At 41.1% G+C, this 20,804-nt stretch overlaps 1 protein-coding gene across 4 annotated transcripts in view; it reads right to left on the bottom strand.

Annotated features, from left to right (window-relative positions):
• Window positions 1-20,804, bottom strand: part of rptor (regulatory associated protein of MTOR, complex 1) — a 141,028-nt gene that overhangs the window by 47,112 nt on the left and 73,112 nt on the right. For all 4 annotated transcript variants that reach the window (XM_076091161.1, XM_076091163.1, XM_076091162.1 and 1 more), the window contains exons 9-16: window positions 19,589-19,689; window positions 17,447-17,591; window positions 11,666-11,741; window positions 9,707-9,808; window positions 3,758-3,841; window positions 2,550-2,660; window positions 1,247-1,321; window positions 1,009-1,074 (exon numbers count right to left, since the gene is read on the bottom strand). In XM_076091161.1, the coding sequence (XP_075947276.1) occupies window positions 1,009-1,074; window positions 1,247-1,321; window positions 2,550-2,660; window positions 3,758-3,841; window positions 9,707-9,808; window positions 11,666-11,741; window positions 17,447-17,591; window positions 19,589-19,689 (760 nt within the window). The remainder of the gene's footprint in view (window positions 1-1,008; window positions 1,075-1,246; window positions 1,322-2,549; window positions 2,661-3,757; window positions 3,842-9,706; window positions 9,809-11,665; window positions 11,742-17,446; window positions 17,592-19,588; window positions 19,690-20,804) is intronic.

Below are 20,804 nucleotides of genomic sequence, written 5' to 3'. Positions count from 1 at the left end.
CCTATTTTAGTGTGCTCAGAATCTGTCTTTGTCGACTACAGATCAAGACGTCACAATCATTATCAGCACAGACACAATGTGCCTCCTCCACTTTCTTCATGTGCAACAGATTGTTACTGCGCCATTCACTGCGCTCTGAGCGAGCCTCCCAGCTGAACTCCAAGAGCTGGAATATTAAGATGACAGTGGTCTGTGTGTATGTTTGCAACAACCTTACCGCAGTAATGTGTGCCGTTGTTGAAAGTGAGAGGGATAAATAATGGAGATGTGGAGCAGGCTGAGAGTCTCTGTAATGTTGGGAGCATCTATTATTTACAGGCCTTTGAGAGAGGCAGGAGCATTTAGGAACAGTGGTAGTGGAAGAAGAATAGCTGTTTCTGAGCTTGAGAGCACAAATAGCTGTTCTGATTTGTCACATTTATATAATGTTAAGTGAGAGCAGTACTGTCAGGTGAATGAAGAAAAAATATGTCAGCGACATTACATTCAGAACTAGACAGAAAGATAACTGCAGAGAGCACGAGAGAAAAAGCAAAAGGGAGTAATGGTGGGATATTTCTTTGTGGAACAGTGTGTCAGTGTGTGTGTGTGTGTGTAGTTCATGAAATGACAAGCTACATCATCCCAACACCCCACCCGTGGATGTTTGAGCAGCATCCGGCACAAAAGGCTTCTGGGATTGAACACAGGAGGCCAGGAACAGACCGAAGTGACACTTGCAGTGATAAAGTGTCACCATGGAGGTGGCTGGGATGGAAATGGCGATTATTGAGGTGGCTCAACGTTGGTGAGAAAACTGCCACATAACAAATATCTCCCGGAAAAACACGATGGGCCATAAGAGTAATTTCTCAAAGTGATGTCTGGCCGCGGAAGAACCCGCTGAGGTACTGGTGAGGAAAGTAAATTAATAATTCGGTACGTTCTCTCTTTGGGCTTCTAGCAAACACACAGACAGCGGTTCAGAAATAGACACATAACCAAACATGCTGAGACACATATCCGTACCTGCCCTGTGTTGTAGCTGTTGACGATAACAGCCAATATGAAGACAGCCATGGTTCGATGCTCAGCCTGTAACAAAGAAAAGAACTGTGAGATCATATCTTATGTCAGTGTGTCTACTGTCACACTACTGTCTGAAGATGTTCTGTTCAACTCCTTTCAGTTAAGTTCAGCTAAGTGTCAAAACCAAAAGAAAAGAAGAGATATATTCCTTTATATTACATTCATGGTGGACACTCACTGGCATGTAACTGTCAGCTAACACTGACAGGAAGTACTTGTGTCCGTTGTCTTTCACCAGGTCAGCTTGACATGACTGCAGAGACAGATAGGGAGCGAGAGCGGAGAGGAGACAAAGAAGAGGGTTCACTCTATTGCAGATGTTGCGTAAGGTCAGTTTCCACTCGTACAGCATGTCATAGGGAGTATTTGTTCATTTCTCCCATGGTGGCACCTCCAAACCATGAATGCAGACTAATGTCACACTGTTGAGTGTTTTTAGTGAAAATTCGCTATGAAGCTGTTTGGGAAAATAAAATTGAAGAGTGTAAGAATCAAGATGTGTATCGTCTATAATTCTGAATAATTGAACTTAAAAAAATGATATGATTTACTCCTGCGTGCTCTTGGATTTATTCATGTTTTTCAGTGTGCTGCAATATGAAATATCACTCGCGGTTACACAAAGGAAGTGGAACGCAAATTATTCTTTTTAATAAAAAACATTAAAGGGATAGTTTGGATTGTTTTAAATGGGCTTGTATGCCCCCAGTTTGAAGAAACAGACATGTATACCAGCACAGGAGCAAAGCAATGTACTGCTGTGAACGGGGGCAGCAAAACGTATTTTAGCCCCCTTAACAAAACGCACACCGGAAAAAATCATTAACAGATTAAGTGTACGCTGTATTTACAATATTTTCACAGCTTTACATCGCCATCAGACAGGCCTTTCCAACAGAACTAAAGCCTGGAGGCGTGCCGACTGTTGATACACTGACTTATCAAAAGTCCCCACATTAAAAATCGGAAATATCCCTTCAAGTTTAACATAGTAATTTAAATGATATGAAGATTTTAAATAATTTATAACGATTCCGATTTTCTTTCTAAGACATGTAATTGACAGTAATGCTGTAGGATGACTACTTTCACCACCATCCTGCAACTGTGACGAAAAATAATATCAACCGTCCCGAAGTCAGTGTAAACCGCCAAAAATACTTAATGTTATCGTTTAACTTTTTTATTGTCATCTAAAGTTGTTATTTGCAGAAAAAATGCAATTTAAATGAACAGGATTATTTAAATACTTCTCAAGGTAAACCATCCGGTTTTGATCGGCTTCCGATCGATCGGTGCATCTCTACCAAATACATTGTTTTCCTTTATTTCTTGTGTTGTCAACTATGTGCAACAGAATTTATATAACAACAGTAAACCTGTGACGTAAAAAAGCTGATGAAACAAAAAAAGACAATAAGGGTTTTGAAAAGATGAGGCAGCATGATTTTAATTGTTGTGAGTGTTTTTACACAACTTACACTGTCTACGGCGAGGATTTTAGCCCAGATGAAAACCAGCAGAGGCCGCAGCTCTCTGGCTGAGCTCTGGAGCAGCTTTAATACGTAGGGGAAGATCCCCACAGACAGGGCCTGGAAACACACACACACAGCACTGATGTTAATAAAGCAGTATTGATATTGCAGTTTATGATCCAGGCCTTGCAGCTGAATGTGTTTAGCCACCAAGACACACCGTTGGTCTGAAATGTAAACATGTACACAGGAATGTAGTTTAGCTGAGCAGGAGCTGGGAGGATAATCTCAAATGTGACGGACTTGAGTTCAAATGTCTGTCCTTTTTTTCTGCTTTGTCAATAAGCTGAGTTTGACTTTTGGAGCATTCAGTATGCTTCCAACTTGGACTGTGAGTGACAGCACAAGGAAGTAAGAGCTGGAACTGGCTCAGTGTGTAACAAATAAGTGCAGATCACTGGCATTATTCTGGCTTGCAAGGTTATTTGATTTCATTTCTTTTAAAACAGGACTTTGCTGAGAAGATTGATACCACTCATGTCTGTGCATTCAGTATGGAGCTGGAGTGAGGAAACAACTCGTTTATATTAGCTTAGTATAGAGACTGGAGGCAAGGGGAAACAGATAGTATACTAAGATACGCAGGTGATTTATGCGAGTCAGGAAGCTGAAGCCTCATGTTGGCTACAGATACATTTTTGAATACATTTTGTTGCACAGGAGGAGGATTGTTGTGGATGTTGTCCCCCATGACTTACATTGAAAGTACATTAAGTAGGGATCTGTTAATGGCCAGCACGTACAAAGGGAATGATTACAGCATCCAGAACCTGCTTCAACATTTATATGGGTACCTGACTATTGTTTTAGGCCTGAAAAAACTGGTCAACCTATGCTTTAGGAACATCTAACATCTTGCAGCGACTCCACATGAAAGGGTCTGCGCATCACGAGACATATTATCTCACTTCTTTGGTTCCTTGTATCTAACAATGCAGTTTTCATTTTATGTGACAATGCTGCAATTCTGTGAGTTAACGGCTTCGCTAAGCAGAAGGGCAAACTATTAACAATATTACTTATTAATAATATTATTATCAATATTACTATACAAGTCTACCCCAGCTTTAATGTCTGTTTATTGTTATGGAAGAAGTCGAGAGTTCTTTTGAATGAATTACATTTAAAAAACAGGGACACCATATCTAACGTACCAGACTGACGGCCCAGGGACCAAGATCCAGAAACCGTCCGAGCAGGTCGAGTGCTCGCAGCCGATGAACCTGACTAAGGAGGACCTGAAAGAGAGCAGAGGTCAGAGGTCAACTGTGCTGCCTCCAAACCAAGAGGAAGCCCGATATTAAAGGAGGAAGGAGAGGAGGAGGAGGGGGAAGGAAGGACAGCAGGAGAAACTGCAGAGAGGTTGAGGAGGTGGAGTGAAACAGGTGGCTCTCACACCACTACTGGTCACACACTGGCACCAGGTCGCACTTGTTTACTTTGTAAGTGTGCGCACAAGCATACATGTGTGGGCGATTGGGTGCGTCCTTGGCTGACATTTCACTTGGCTTCTTAAGAAGACACATGCTTAGGTCAATACAATAGTGCATGCGTGTACATTTTGGTATACGTGTATGACAGGGATGCCAAATGGAATCACGATGTAACACTTTGGGCCAAGGAGAACTATTTTAAGGAGGCATATGGTATGTGCTAAAAATGTATATGTGTGTAGTTTATGCAGCATTAAGCTCAGTGCAGCAAAGAGTCTGTGTGAGGGCTGGACACCGGTCCACACCCATCTGACTGTCCCACTGTGTGTGTGGGAACAAGCATATGGAGGAATACAGGTCCACACACACACACACGCACACGCACACACACACACACACACACACACACACACACACACACACACACACACACACACACACACACACACACAATGTATTATCAGCATTCTCCGTGACTTTACTCTGGTGTGCGTGACCACACAAACGGGAGGAGGCCGGGGGAAGACCGGCCCAGGGTTACCTCCTGCTCTAAAGAAGAGCGTGGGAACATGCACATTTGTGTGTGTGACGTAGGTGTGTGCTCTATAACACTTTTTTCCATAAACAGGAAAGAAAACAATTTCAATCAGAGTTACAAAATGGACATTAACATATATGTTCATTATATCATAATAGGGCTGAGTATCCCTGAGCAATGCTGCAATATTAAAAAACACGTATGAATGCATGCGTGTGAATATTTGTCTCAATTCCTTATCCGCGTAACACCTTGACTGCAATCTCCTTCAGTGCGATGAGTAAGCACTTTCCATCATCATGCTGTGTGTGTACGAGCACACGACACACACCGTCATGTTGTTATACGACTCACATTCATGCCTCAATCACGTCACGGAGGCCTAATGCCAAATGTGTGAATGTGCCGCTGTTACCGTAACATCATAATTAATGAGACGTTGTAATCCCTTTGCAAAATCGGTTAATCCTTCCTGGATGAAATGCCTGTTGTCAAGACAACGCTGCACCGTATCTCTCATCCCTGAGCTTCGTTGTCCTCCCTTTGCTCATTTCATTAAAGAGCATTATTGATGGACTACTCTCTGTTGCCCATTTCTTGTTGCTCATTGCATCTTTCAAATGGAGCCAGATTATATATTTTGGCAATAAATCATAAATCCTCCAAGAATACCCTCCTTTTTTAAACTTCATTCTTATGCAACTGTGTGCTTAATAAGGTATAAAACCTGTTTATGTGTCCATCCGTTACATCAGAGAGCATGAAGGAGCCTTGAGATTACTCTGCCCTCACGGTGTAAAGCTGCATAATGTTGCGTAATCTTAAAGGCTATTGCTGCTTTGCTTCCTCTCTCGCTCTTCAAATCCACAACTGCACACGCACACGCACACACACACACACACCCCATCCAGCGCTCCCCGATCAGTCTGCCTTTTAACGGGTCCCGACAGAACTGCTGTATGGACAGACTGCAGCTCGAAGTGCGCTGAGTAAGCAGGAAATTAACATCCAACACGGACAGCGGCACACCACCACCAGGCTGCAATATAATGCAACACCACAACTGTACAACCCCACGGGATGTTGGTGATGGTAAGAGGAGGAGGAAAAGGGAGGTAACTGCTGTAGCTCAACAGCTAAAGCATGTGGCAATTAAAGCATCCCAAACTAATTTAACACCACAACAGGAAACACAGCAGTCACTGTTCTTGTCACAGGTTTTGTTGCAGTGTTGTAATGAAGAAAATAGACCTGCAAATGTTTACAGCAAGGATTTTGCAGTACATAGCTCACTTAAAGACATAAAGTGGAAACTTGCAGTAATAAAGGAGAGGGATGAGGATAAAGAAAGAAAGGAAGCAGCGAGAGTTAACAGTATAAAATGTATTGCTGTAACGGTAGTATCCTAATCTAATGGTGGACTCTTGGCAGGTGACGTTTGCGTTTGTGGTATATTTTCAGGTCTTGCACAATACAGCGAAGACCCCAAGTGTATTTGTCTTAGATGAAAACCAGATGTGCAGGAGACCAGGGGCAGAAGGGGGGATGTGTAGAATGAGGAGGTCACATACATTCTCTTACGTTCCGCCCAGATGTAAACATAACATGTATCCTATATAAAGATGAAGCGAGAGCCCTAGAAGCGGGGACTTGCAGATTCGACTTGAGACCTCCGGGCGATCTAGACGTCCGTAATGGCATGTGTTGCTTGTTTGTAATAAACTTTATTATACCAGCAAGAACAGTGTCCACGGAGCATCCTTCCTCATCACTTCAACAGAACCGTCGCATGAAAGGTACGACACGTTTAATAAAGGTGCTCTTGCAGAGTTTGCTTGTGCATAATGGAGAATGAAGCCATTTTCAAACATGGAATCTGCAACATTGGTGGCTTCATCTATCTGTTAAAGAAATGTCATTTCAGCATTCATATAAAGGTCTCAATTACCGTAATGATTGATTGGTGATGTGAGCGAGGTAAGGCTACTGACAGAGCACAACAGAATAGTGTGAATACTGACAAACATAATGATACAAAACATAGAGATATGAGACATATGAAACAGCTGGGCATTTTTTCCATTTTCTTTAATCAAATGTGTTTTTTCTGTATTTCATATTTACTCTCTACAATTCACTTTAGTTTGTGTCTTTTGGTTTTATGGAAATCTGTAATCAGGGGTCCTAAATCCATCAATATTGACTACGACTAAAATTGTTTTCATAGTGCACAGTGAATCATAATTATAATGCTGATTACCATAGAAAATCACAGAATCAACAAGGATTGCTTTAGGATGGCTAAATTCTTCAGTGTTTGGCTCTCTGCTTTTATGCATGTTGAATCATTCTAGGCTGACGCCCCCCCTCTATAAAGCCAACACTGATTTCAAAACCAGGCCGTGACCATGAGGGGCTCTCATCATATCGCCCAATTCCGCCCCTATAACCAAAGTTCTGTTACTACACAAAATATGTCTCGCCCTTTTGCAAAGGCCATCCTCTCTTCACATGTCTGTTTCCTCTTTGAACCTTTGGCTGCTAGCATCAGACAGAACCCTTGAATAGCTCCCATCGACATGTACTGATAAAAACATCACCTTTTGCTATACGCTGACGACATCCTTTTTTACATCTCCAACCAATCAGTTGTTATTCTCATCTATAGCGTTTGTTTGAATAAAAACACACAATTCAATTTATTAGGAATAAATCATTGTATTTTTAATCAAATATTTGCTCCAATTATAAAATTTTATTTCATTCATGTTTCTCCTCAAAACCAAATTTTAGATGATAAGATTTGAACACACCACGATAATGTTATAATTTACCTTCTTCACCCACTAGTCATTTTTACTGAACAGAGCTTGAAAGCATCAATCAAACCTCTGTTAACAGCCGTTAGCTCCATTATTTAGTCAAGCAGGACTGTGCTGCCCAGCGGTAACTAGCTCTCCTCCTGCAGATTTCAACACAAATTTGTGTGGATCTGGCCTGAATGATATTGATTTTTCTCCTCACGTGGAAACAGAAAGGTTTCGGTAACATATGTGACCTATATTGTTAAGGGGAGGTTTCCATCATTTGTACAGTTAGGAGCTATTTACAATATCCCTAATATCCTAAAAGTTTTCAAAGTTGATTTAAAAGGTATTATTATAATAATTTGTGACGATGTCAGGAAGCATATGCCTATCTTTGAAATCTTAAACGAGCATGAGTCCCTTTAAGCCATAAATATATTTGATCCTGTTACTCCCGAGTCGGGAGTTAAAAAAAATAAAAAATCAGATCCTGTTGATCACATCAGGACTTAAACAGGCGTGAGCGGACGAGATGAATGTAGAAACAAAAGATGAGGTCCGGGACGAATGTTTAAAGACAACGTCAGACATAGTCGTATACACTTTAAACAGACTATCCATTCCAGGGAAAAGTTACACCGTTTTCTTATTCATGTTTTATCTGTTTGTAATGAATGTAAGTCTATGATCGGCAATTCTCTTTCTAGTCATGCAGTAAACTTTACACATATTGGAAAAGCACCTTTCATTGTTTCCCGGAGGCTTTTGGGAACCTGATCCGCTCACAGCCTAAAGTTCATCTTGTGAGTGTGGAAAATGGACTCACATATGAGTTGTGGTTGAGAGAAATGGCAAAAATAATAAAATCAATTTTTTCCGAAGATTAAAGTGTTCAATTTACAAGAAGAAAATTCAAATCACTAAGTTATTTTCTTCTGATAGGCCCAACTCACTGCAATGTCTCTTCAAAGTCAAGATGCTTCGGATAATATGGTGATTCTGAGCTAGAATCACACGTTTTTCCTTATTGCTGAATCTGATTACAAGATATCCTTTGATTAGGTTATCCACTGCAGGAATCATGTGATGAGGTTGAACATTGCAAAGTGAAGCGATGACAAAACCTCTCACTATAGAAAAAACCTTGAATTTTCACTGACATTAAGAAGTCCCACATTTTCAAGATAAAAATGTGGGACTTTTTAATGTCAGTGAAAATTCAAGGTTTTTTCTTGTAAATTTGTGAGCTTTAATCTCTTTTCATGGAATATTTTCCCCCTACCCCGCCTCTACAAAAATATGTTTATACCTACAATGGCCCTAGTTCACCATCATGGATATCTGACTATTATAATCCATCCATCCATTTGCTTCCGTTTATCTGGGACGTGTTGCAGGGGCAGCAGGGTTAGGAGGGTGTTCCAGACGTCCCTCCCCCCAGCACCACTTTCCAACTCCTCCTGGGGAACAGCGAGGCGTTCCCAGGCCAGACGAGATATGTAATCTCTCCAGCGTGTTCCGGGTCTAACACGGGGCCTCTTACCAGTTGGACGTGCCCGGAAAACCTCTAAAGGGAGACCTCCAGGAGGCATCCTGATCAAATGCCTGAACCACCGCAGCTGGCCCCTTTCGATGCGAAGGAGCAGCGGCTCTATTCTGAGCTCCCTCCAGACGTCTGAGCTCCTTCATCCTATCACTAAGGCTGAGCCCAGCCACCCTACGAAGGAAGCTCATTTTGGCCGCTTATATCCACAATCTAATTCTTTTGGTCACTACCCAAAGCTCATGACCATAGGTGAGCGGTGGAAAGTAGATGGACTGGTAAATCGAGAGCTTTGCCTTCCAGCTCAGCTCCCTCTTCATCACAACGGTCTGATAAAGCGGCCACAGCACTAGGGACGCCGCACCAAACTGCCTGTTCATCTCACGCTCCATTCTACCCTCACTCGTGAACAACACCCCGAGATACTTGAACTCCCTCGCGACATGGAGCGTGCAATCCATCGTTTTCCGGAAGAGAACCATGGCCTCCAACTTGGAGGTACTGACTCTCATCTCGACCGCTTCACACTCGGCTGCAAACCGTCCCAGGTCACGTTCTGATTATAATAATTTTCTTTCAAGTTCACCGTTTATAATTCATTTTAAACATTCAAATATTAAAATCGTCATCGCTTTTTTCCCCCTTCATCTCCTATTTCTCTCTTTGTAAGCTTTGCATTTATGTATTTACAGGTCATGCTAATGAAATGAAAATATAATAAAAGTGGAGAAAGAGACCGGAGGTTTGTGTGTGTGTGTGTGTGTGTGTGTGTGTGTTAGTACCTGCAGTACGATTGGGAGCTGCTCAGGAGGGTTTCTGTTCTCCACGCCCATCGTCAACCACACCTGAAACGCTGTCAGCTGCTCCGCAAAGAAGGGACTGTGCTGTGGACACCAAACACACAGAAAATGATTTAAAGAATTTAAAGAATTTATCGTGCTTAGTCATTCTCTCTCTCTCTCTCTCTCTCTCACACACAAGTGGTAATGGGCCAGTCTGCAGTGACTAGCTTATCCTTTCATGAGAGCTCTGACATAATGAGCTCAGAAGTCACACTGCATTGCAGTAACGACATACAGTAAATCCTGATCTATCATGATCACCTTCCCGCCCCCTCTCTCCGCTGCCATGGCAGTTTGCCTGATTGATTGGTTGCTGGCCGCAGAGTTTTTGATCACGCCGAGTGTTAATATTGCACTAGTTATTACAACAGCGTTGTATAGACTGTTGATTGATGTAGAGTGGGAAAATATCAACGCTTTGCGGCTGAATTGCTAAATTAATTTATGCATAATCAAACCAACACACTCGCATACTCAGGGTTTCATAAAACAAGTGCTGTGTGGTGATAGGTTGAGTTTAGAGATTGAGCTCCTGTTTTTAGAACGCCTCAGATAGTTGGTATTATGTTGCATTTTGGGATGGGAACTCTGTATTGATTCACTAAGCCGACTTAAAATCATCTTTAGTTGATGCTTTATGATAGATAATGTTGTATTGACATCTTTATTACAAAGAGCTTGTGCTTTACTGATTCATTTAAAACTCAATTCCAGCATCTCTATTAACTTTAAATGAAAATATGAGTTAATCAGGGTTTCTGCAGGCTATATTAAGGACCATATATATGTTTTTCTGCATTTGATGCTTATTTTCAATTTGTCTTTTTCTTGGAGTTTTTTATATCAATATGGCAGAAGAAGAAACAAAAAAAATTATTTAGGTTTAAGGGATAGTAAGGGTGCAGTGTTGCTAATACTCGATGGTCAAAAGAAGAACATAAAACTGAATCTGTAAAATCTACTGTTGACTTAAATCAGTTGTGACAAAGACCAAGAAAATGAGGTAAACAGTTGAAGCCCATCAGAGAAGGATTAAAGGCTCCTGAAAGATGGAGCAAGACAGAGAGGGAAGATCGCTTTTAGCGATCCACAGAGGCTCAATTACGGTGCCGGTAAGTGTTTTCGGTCCGAGAGCAGGAAAAAGGGGAGGAGGATAGAGGATGGAAAACTGCCCCCAGGGGAGCAATGGAGAAGATGCCCACCTCCGAGGGCCGGGCGGAGGAGAGAAAAGGCCCAGATAAAAGTGCTACATCAAGGAAAGCCGCTCTGGTCCCACTTTCTCTGTTGTCAGAGTTTTCTGATTACAAAGCACATGTTGGTGCTCTCTGGTCCGTCTAGCATTTGCTGAGTGCGTGTCTGCACAAGCTCACACACAAAAATGTCTTCTGTTGACCCAGATATATTAAGTCATCATCAGTTCAATCAGCCTCCCGCGGCGTGTTTCCATTACACTCAGCATCTCCATCATAGTCCCCTGCCGTGTCAGTACATATAACAATAAACTGGCTGAAAGTGCAGGGGCCAGTGGTTTTAGCAACTATTTTTTATTTGGCACTTACACTTGAATTATTAGACCTGACGTTTCACAATGTTATCCACTGGGAATGACTGTGTGTGTGTGTGTGTGTGTTTGAGAGATTAGTAGAGATGCGTAGATGCTGGTGGTGGAGAACTTGCAGTGCAAACAAGAACTGTTGATGTTTTCAGGCGTCGAGCGGTGGACAGGTCCACGATAAGAGCCAACCATCAATGCTAGATAACCAGTAAACACTAACCCATCACAAAGGGAACAACTTTCCACCTTTCAAGAAAAGCTGAAACGGTCTGCAGGGTGGATTTTCTCTCACACACACACACACACACACACACACACACACACACACACACACACACACTTACTCTGAAGGCAGTGCCCTCCTCAATGATGGTAGGCAGCTGAGAGAGGCATATGTCCACGGCCAGGTCCCACGCTTGCCTGTAGAGAGGTGACACACATAAACTTCATCAAGATTACGACATTTATCATAAGGAATAACCTCAAAACCAGACACATTTGTTGCTATTATTGCATTATGACCCCAAAGAAACAGAAACAAATGCATTCCAGCACCATGACCCTTGGTCATGGCTTTCCCTTTCCCACTCTCATTCTCCTCAGCTCACGTTTGCTTCCTCGCATCTTCCTCGTGCACATACAGCTTTTTAAATTCCCAGTTCGAGGTCCTGGAGGGCAGCAAGAAGCCTTTAATCCCTTTCTAAACACCAGCGTTCTCTCATGGTCATCATATTTAATTCATGGGGTTATGTAACTTGTAACAAACCTTTTCACAGCTTTTCAAGTCCTTCCGTCTTTCTCTCTTTCCTTCCACTTTCCTCGCTCTTTTTTCTTTCAGAACATTAAGCTCGGGGCCTCGATAGGGCTTTTGCCTCTCGGTTAGTATAAGTCAGGGTTTGAGTCACGTTCAAAGAGTGGATGCACTAATGTGATGTGCATGTATAATGTGATGCTGAACGAATGACATGGAGTTCACGCAGACTCTTTCTGTTGCTTAAACAGCTTTCACCATAAGCTGGGAGCAATATAATAGAGTTTATTAGTGTTAAAGGAATAGTGTGTAACATTTAGGGGGATTAATTGACAGCATTGGAATATAATATTCATAACTATGTATTAATTAGTGTATAACCCCCTGCTAAGAATCATAGTGCTTTCGTTTACGTGGAGATGGTCCTCCTACACGGAGTCCGCCATCTTGCACCGCCATGTTTCTACAGCAGCCCAGAACTCACACTGGCTCTGGCGAGAGCCATTCGCGTTTTCCGTTATTTGAAGGTAGGGATGCGTATCGAAACCCGGTATTGAACAGGCCCTGGTGCTAAATTACTGGAGTATTGATAAGCCCCAATGTTACTGGTGTTTTAATTAGGACAGAAGGAGTGTCTTTGTTCTTCATACTTTATAAGCTTCACTCAGAAGTTTAGCAGCTGATAGCTGCAGTGTACTCTCTCAATACTGGACCAATTTTTTTAAGTTGGTGTCCCCATTAGTTACTTAGACCAAAAAAACATGAAAATAGGGTGCAATTTAATATTTAAAGCTACAATCGATCAACTGCTGTCACTCAATATATATAGAACACTGTGTGGCTGAAAAAAACATTGCTGTCTAACTGAAAAAGTAGACGGAAAGTTTACTCCATCAACCACTTAAACTGTTCTAAAAGTTAACAAAGAGGCAATTAATTCCAGCAACTTGGAACTTGTCATCTGGTACAAGTTCAGGCTAAATGGGAGAAATTATAAATTCAGCTGCCACTGCAGCAGGTATATTCCAGAAAAAAATGTCAACAGTGCAAAACAGACATTACTGCATTATTAAAAACAGGTGCTACTCTTTATGCAATGTTTTTGCTCCCATATAGAGGTTTGACTTTAGAGAAAATACACATTGGTTGAACCAAAGATTATCCAACAGATTTGAAGCAAAGATCACTGCTTGTATTTGTATTCATGTTGTGTATGCTTTCATTGCATTAATCTTTAAAACACATTAAAGATGCATGCTACTTCTAGATGCAAGCCAGTGTAGTATTTTGTGTGATATTTTTGCTCTATTTAACTTTTTTGCTGAGCATCTGCTACAGGAAGTGCTTGTATACGGCATTGCGTCAAAATCACTAACATGCCAATTTACTCTATATCGTCTATATGGTAGTTGTTGAGAGGGAAAGTAATTTACACACTGGAACCAGTAACCCTTTGGTAGGTTTATGGTGTGGGAACAAAGTATGCAAGGGTATGGTGGTTATACTCTTCCAATATTAGCTAAAGGCTTATTAGAAAAGAAACAGATTCAAATATCTTCGATGTTGTCTGTGATGGTGCCCACATCATGTTGTGTTCTCTGGATTGACCACTGCCAAGCAAATGATTTCCTCTCAAAGGAAACCCGTTATCTCTCCATCACATGTCTACGTGATGAACTAGTGGTGCCACTTAATACCCAACTTGTATAGCTACTGATTCTGTGTCCATCCTTTAGTAAAATACCTTTCGTCACTGAGTCTTACTTTGTTCCTTTGGTTTTACCTTTTATCAGTTTGTTCTCTTTAGGCCTGCATTTGTTATGTGTTGCATTTTATTCTTTTACAACCCCGTCTCCTAAAATTTACGTTCCCAAACAACAAAGCTGCATTCTCAACAATGTTTCAAGGGAAGCCTATTTTCTCCAGGATTACTGTCGCAGCTTTAGACATGTAGTTAATTAACATTATGAATCCAGACAAAGCTACTTAGTGAGGTATTATGTGGGTTAAGTACGTTACCGAATGAAATACGTACATTTTGTTTCTTCTTGCGATGCAATAGACATTTTAAGACATTTAACAGTTGAAGGTAGAGCTGGATGTTATCTTTTTCTTATTTTGTACCACAGTAAATGTTTAGGTCATATCGAGGTATCCACAGATATAGAAAACACTGAAATAATGAAATCTTAAAATAAGCCTTTACATTACAAAATCAAGATGACAGAAGAAAGGTAATTAATAGTCTCCAAATTAGCTTTCCTTCAACAACAAAAGATTACAAAGTTATTTTTTTAGGTTTCAAAACTTGAAGTACTGAAATTGGAACCTGTGCAGAAATTTTGCAAACAGATATCCATCCGTATTGGAGTTTATGTAATCCAGCGATGAGGAAACAAGCAGATAGAGCAGCCAAATCAGCAAAGACACGCTCACAGGGAGGAGGCTGCTGCACCATTCGTGATGACAGCATTAACTCGAATGAGCCTGCCAATACGAATGAGTAACTCATCACCAAAACCTGTCTGTCTTAGTGTGCATGGTGTGTGAGATGAGGGGACGGCCGATAACAGCGCAGTGTAGGGGACCAGTTGGTGGCTGACTAAGCTCTTTTCCCTGTTGCATGCAGAGTGGTGCAGCGACACGCACTCACAAACACACATATAAAAGAGATGCACACCCACACTTTAACTACCCACAAGGGACTAATCAGCCTTGGCTTTATAAGCTCTCCGCTATTCTGCTCCATTTGAATAACAATTGCTGTTTGTGTTTGGGCACTAGCATCGATCAACGAGCCCCCAAATTGCTTAATACACCCTCTCCATCCTCGTTTTTATCGTTCTCTCAGTCTTGTTTCCTACCCTCTTAAAACACCTCTCTGTCGTTATTCTGTCCACCTTAATACTGCATGTGCTGTGAAACAAAGTGCAACTCCCAATTTCTTTGGCGGTAAACACTGCAATATACCCACAATCTAAAATAATGGTTGAGAGAAAGAAAGAAAGACTATTGCTTGTTCAAGGAGCAGTGTTCTTTATAACGAGTGATGTCAGGGTGTTACACAACAAGTCGCTCCTCGAGGCAAAGAGACCTTCTTTATTTATTTATTTGTTTTTTTACAGGAGCCAGATAATGAGTGGGAGAGATGGAGGAATGCATTTATAGACAACCAAGAAGAGAAACAATAGATAGTGGGAGAATTATCTGCGTAACTAAAGGGAGATAGATGATGGGATAATGTTGGCTTTTCAGCACCTCTGTGTGTCTGTATACACATCTAGTAATGAGAATACATTGAGGTCAAATCAGGGAGATGGTAGTAAATTGTAAAACAGTGCAAGAACCTCTACGGAAGGGAGAAAAAAAAAAGTCTGGTGAACCATTTTCTAAGTCTGATTTAAATGGTTTTCTCTCCTGTGTTTATGACCCAACAGGTGAAAAAAAGTTGTTGCCAGCAAATCTTTCTAAGTGCCTTAAATCTGGGGTTGGCAACATTGGAGGAACCAGCAAGAGTATGCCAGGTTTTTAAAGTATCCAACCAAAAAACCCAGCCTGGTGATGCCAACTCTTTTCCAATGAACGTAGCTAGCAGCACTAGCTCCTAAAGACTCTGGCAAGAATGTCAGCAACACTGACAGCCCGTCCTTCAAAGCCACTCTCTAACATTATCATTATGAACGTAAACAATGAACTATTGTGCTAGCAGCTTGTGGAAGACTCCGGCAACGGGCAGTGAGGGCACGGCCAGAGTCCTTGCAGTTAGACAGGAAGGCAGCTAAGTAGGCCTGTAGTCCATCCAACAATTTCATTCGGGACAAATGAAATGATTGGAGGGGCTTATTACAGTCCTTAGACAGCAACAGACATCCAATGTCTTCCTCTTTTTTTGTCAGAGCATTAGATTTATTGATTGCTGTCAGGATGTAAATAAAATATGAAAAATGTATATATTTTTTTAAATATACATTGCCAACCCTAGCTTTAATTTTCCTATATTTGAAACAGGTGGGAACAAATAGTTTTGCCAGGACAATTTTTCTATTACTTTTTTTCTATCTGTGAAAACATAAACATATTTGCCAGGTACATTTTGTTTGTTTTTCCCATCAGGATAATTGTTTCAAAGTGTTTGTTGTTGTAATAAAATGTTCCAGGTGAGTTTGTATGCACTCTAAACACAAGGTACTGTAATTGTGTGTCAACAACTAAAGTTGATATTTTTTCACAATTGAACAAAAAGTAACTTCAAAAATGTGAGAGTAAAAGGAACAACACTGTAACTCTTAGATTTCTATTGTTTACTAATACAAATATTATATTTTTTGTAGACTGGTAAAGGTTTATATTTTGTTTATAAGCTAAATCTGCCAAGTCGACCACAGCTAGAGTTTACCAACATTCCTCACAGAGTCCTTTAATATACCCCAGGTGTTATTTTGTAGCTTTCAGTCAAAGATGGACATATTTGGCTGCGGGTTATGCATGTGTGTGTGGGCGGTTGAAGAAACAGCAATGCCGTTACTCCATATTGTCTTGTGTGTGTATTCATGGCATTCAGGTTCTTGGTTATACAGAAATAACCAAGAAACGAAATCATGGAAATTATACTTAGCATGAACGAGGTGTATGCATATGCTTTGCAGAAGCAAATAAAACACCTACATGTTTTGGCTCACACTTCCTCAACGGCATCTATTTTGAGTTGTGAGATTAATTAAAGCAGTTAATTAGTTTTTTCTGTTTAGTATGAAAAATGTGGCTTGAAATATGGGGGGGAAATGTACCATAATACACTGGCGTGTGTGTTTAAATGGGTGATGGACCATTTTTGTCCTTGTTTCACTTGAAACGATCGGTGTAAATGAGAAATAATGTGAGGAAGAATACACCTTTCAACTGTTAAATTGGTATGTTTTGTCATGTTGTAAAATAACAAAAAGTAACTTAAAAAATGTATCTGGCTTCCTCTGCTTCCAGATGCTAAGCTAGGCTAAACGTCAAGATCGATATTCATATCTGTGAGTATGTGTATTACTGAGCTTTGTAAAGCAGATTTGCAAGCACTGGTATAAATATGTCACACTGGCAAAACATGGTCTGTTTTTCTAATTACCTTTGGAAATAAGACAAAATACAAAACCAAACTAAATACCCACAGAAACACAAACTACGCTGTCATACAATAAATGAGGCCATAACTTTTGGGCTAATAAGGCATATTAGCCAATTGAGCACAAGTGGCCAAGTTAAAGGCATTTTTTAATCTCTAAATGGCTGTTTAAAAGTAACCATTTAGAATACACGACTAACTACAAGACCATGGCATCTGTGTGGAGGAAATCAAGCACCGGGCTCTGCTTGTGTGTCTTACCACATGGCGTGCATGTATGTAGGGGGCAGGCGGGGACTGCTGACCGGGGTACAGTTGTACGACCTCATTATTCTCTCTGCTAATAGGAAATTGCGGAACAAGCTGGCCACCAGCAGGTCCTGGCGAAACAGCTTCTGGAACAAATCTAAGGACAGAAAGACAGAAAAGAAATGATCCATCATGACTCACAAGAGGTACTGAATGAATAAAAGACGGGATTACAAGAGAGGAAAATAGGGCGCTGAGTGAGTAAATGAAAATCAAACTGCAGTAAAAGAAAGAAGTTTAATTACAGCAAACTGGTCACTTCGGAGAAAAACAGGGTAGGTTGTGTGTATGCTTACAGAATAGAGAGGACAGTGATATGCAGATGGGTTGTGGTCACATTTCCATCAGCTCATTAATGCATTCACTAATTCTCTTTAATGGGGCCGGGCCAATGCCATGCCAATCTCTGGCTTATGATTGTGATTCCCCTGTTTGTGTGAGGAAGTCAGTGTGTGTGTGTGTGTGTGTGTGTGTGTGTGTGTCAGGGATATTATATGAGAGACAGTGTCTGACAACTCCTTTGCCTGCTGTTTAAATGTTGAAGTATTTGTGCTACTGTGTGTGTGTGTGTGTGTGTGTGTGTGTGTGTGTGTGTGTGTGTGTGTGTGTGTGAGAGAGGCAACAGTGTGTGTGTGTGTGGATTAAGTGTGCAGTGCCTTTATTACAGGGATTTTCTCTGGGCTGCTTCATTAACAGCAGAGCCACGAGGGTTTAAAAGGCTTTGGCAGCCATCAGCATTGTCACATTTCTATTCTAGCTGGGGTACAGTTTGTCTCAGGGGAGTGTGAGTGTGCATGCGTGCGTGTGGATGTGTACTGCATGCAAGAGACAGGTGAGCGATGAGAGAAAGTGTATGTGCTGCATGCAAAAGATAACTGCATGTCAGAAAAGAAGAGTATTTCAGTATTCAGTAATGTTAACAGGGCAAGCAGGGTCTGTGGGTAATGGTTAGTCATGTTTAGTCACCATGTAGAGTTTTGATCAGTGTGTATGTGTGTGCATACTTGCTCTTACGGACTCCAAATCACAGTGAAAATGATACCCCCTGTTACTGTGCTAGACACTCTAAACACAATTAATCTCCATTTGAGGAGCCAACCTGCACTACTGGCTTATTATATCAACACCTTTGCTATTTTCAACCACTAGGGATCATCTCAAAGTTTTAGTATTGCTGATGCTTCACTACTCTTTTTATAAGGAGCCCTAGTTTGGGCTCCCTGTGAGCTGAAACACAGCGGTCATTTCATTTTTGAAATGTTGAAATAAAGACTGTTTTTAAAACAGTTTCAAAACTTTGGTGTGTCTTTACCATAGCCTGTATAAAACATGGACGTAGTCACCCATAGGTTTGTGAGGAGCTTAAGTGATAACCTGGGTCCAGAACGCTTCACTTCAGTTTGAGTTCAGGTCGACTGATTTGTCTGGCATTGTGACATGAAACAGTGGATTCTTGATTAAACAGTGATCAACCAATGAGCGCAGCGGAGGGACCAATGATTTGCCAATCAGTGCCAGGGGCGGGATTATTACTGTTGTCAAGCATTGTCAGTTGTAAGTTGGAACGTGGATGGAGCCGAGGCGGGGCGAGTCTCCTTATCCACAGCTGAAATACCTAGTAGCAGGATCTGGAAACAAATTTATTTGTCTCTACATCTATCGGTCATCTTCTAGAACTGGTCCATTCTTCCTCCATATGAGCCCGCTACGGACTAATTCAACACAAAATTCGACACAGAATCCTCTTTACCTGGGGGTAGGCATTCTCAGGCATGCTTGCCAATAGCTTAACCAAATGCACACTAGCAGTACGTAAGAACGCTTTTTGAAGTGCCCTCTCATCTGCATGCCAAATTCCCTCTGTCAAAGCCATTGACTGTTGCGCAGTGAGTTATTTAGGGGAGTTTAATTGATATTTCCCCCATTTGCATTCCATGAAGACCCGTTCTACTCTGCCTCTCATTGGCTAGTACTCGTCGCATTACAAAAATAAAACCCAAGTTGTAGTAAACTGTTTTTTTTTTGTCAGATTGGTAACTGTGGAAAATAAAATCATGATATGTATTTAAACAAGTTGCATATGTAAAGCCTCACCTCTAGGCAGCACATTCCAGGCAATTGTGTCAGTGATGGCTGTGAAGATCCAGTTGAGTTCTCCGAGGGGAGTGCGTCTGTCGTTGAGCCTGCCGGGGATCCTGCACCACACACACACACAACACAACACAGATGGCAGTGTGTCAGCCGCACTCACTGTATGTCCCAGAGTTGACTCAGAGCACAACGTGGCAACTGCCCAGTAGCATTATCACAACACATCTGATGAAATTTACATTTACAGGCACTTAGGCTCTTACTCAGAGAGACTAACAATGAGTGCAAGTTTGAATATTCAAGTGTGCTTATACACACAAGAGGTACTGTAGGGCAAGAGTTGAGACACAGAGCAACATCAGGCACGAGTAGAGAAAGAATGTAGAGTTTCGTTTAGATATATGTGAGATGTAAGTACAGAGATAAACTGATCCCAGAAGCAGCGGCTAAATAGAACAATACTTACTGCAACTCTGTCTTACCAACAACATTTACCACCTCTGCTAACAAATTCTGTATTGCAGTTCAGCAAACTACCAACGGTCATCTGGTGTGCTGGCTATTGCTTTTTTGTAAGAAACTCATCCGCAGCTCTTCCCATAACCTGAATGACTCAAGATCTTTGTTGTTTTTTGCGAATCCCTTTTTTTCCTCAGGCATTATAATCTAATCAATATATAACTGATATATTTATTTGCACTTTCAAATAAGTTAATTATATTTGCAACGTCATGATTTGCTAGTGTGGAAAATAGCATAAAAATGGATGCATTTTAAATAAATAAAAAACAACAGCTGGGGAGAAGGTCAAATCAAGATACAGCTGCTACTCTTTTACAACATGGAAAAGGTTTGGTTCCAGTTTGCTTGAGTCATATTCCATAAGTTGGAAAGAGAGGATAGAGAAGAAATAATAGAGTGAAGTCAAGTGACAAATTGTTGAAAAAACAAACAAATAGTAGTCTTATTAATAGTTATACAAAAACTACCACTCATAGTCTTGCACTTCAAATCAGACTGTAGTTATTCCGAGACCCGAGAGAAGGAGCACTTTGGAAATGGGAGCAGGAGAATGCGTTTCAGACAGAACCCAAAACAACATGACAGTAAACACTGTTGCAAAGACAAGAACATCCCCGTTCCCACATCTAGACGTCTGCCTTTTAACGAACATTATGTAAAGCCGTGAGATAAGATGGGAGGATGAGGGCAAAACACT

Source organism: Anarhichas minor, unplaced genomic scaffold (assembly GCF_050575085.1).
Source record: "Anarhichas minor isolate MPS153535 unplaced genomic scaffold, ASM5057508v1 ptg000014l, whole genome shotgun sequence".
Classification (NCBI taxonomy): domain Eukaryota; kingdom Metazoa; phylum Chordata; class Actinopteri; order Perciformes; family Anarhichadidae; genus Anarhichas; species Anarhichas minor.
This window is presented reverse-complemented; position numbering and strand designations above follow the sequence as displayed.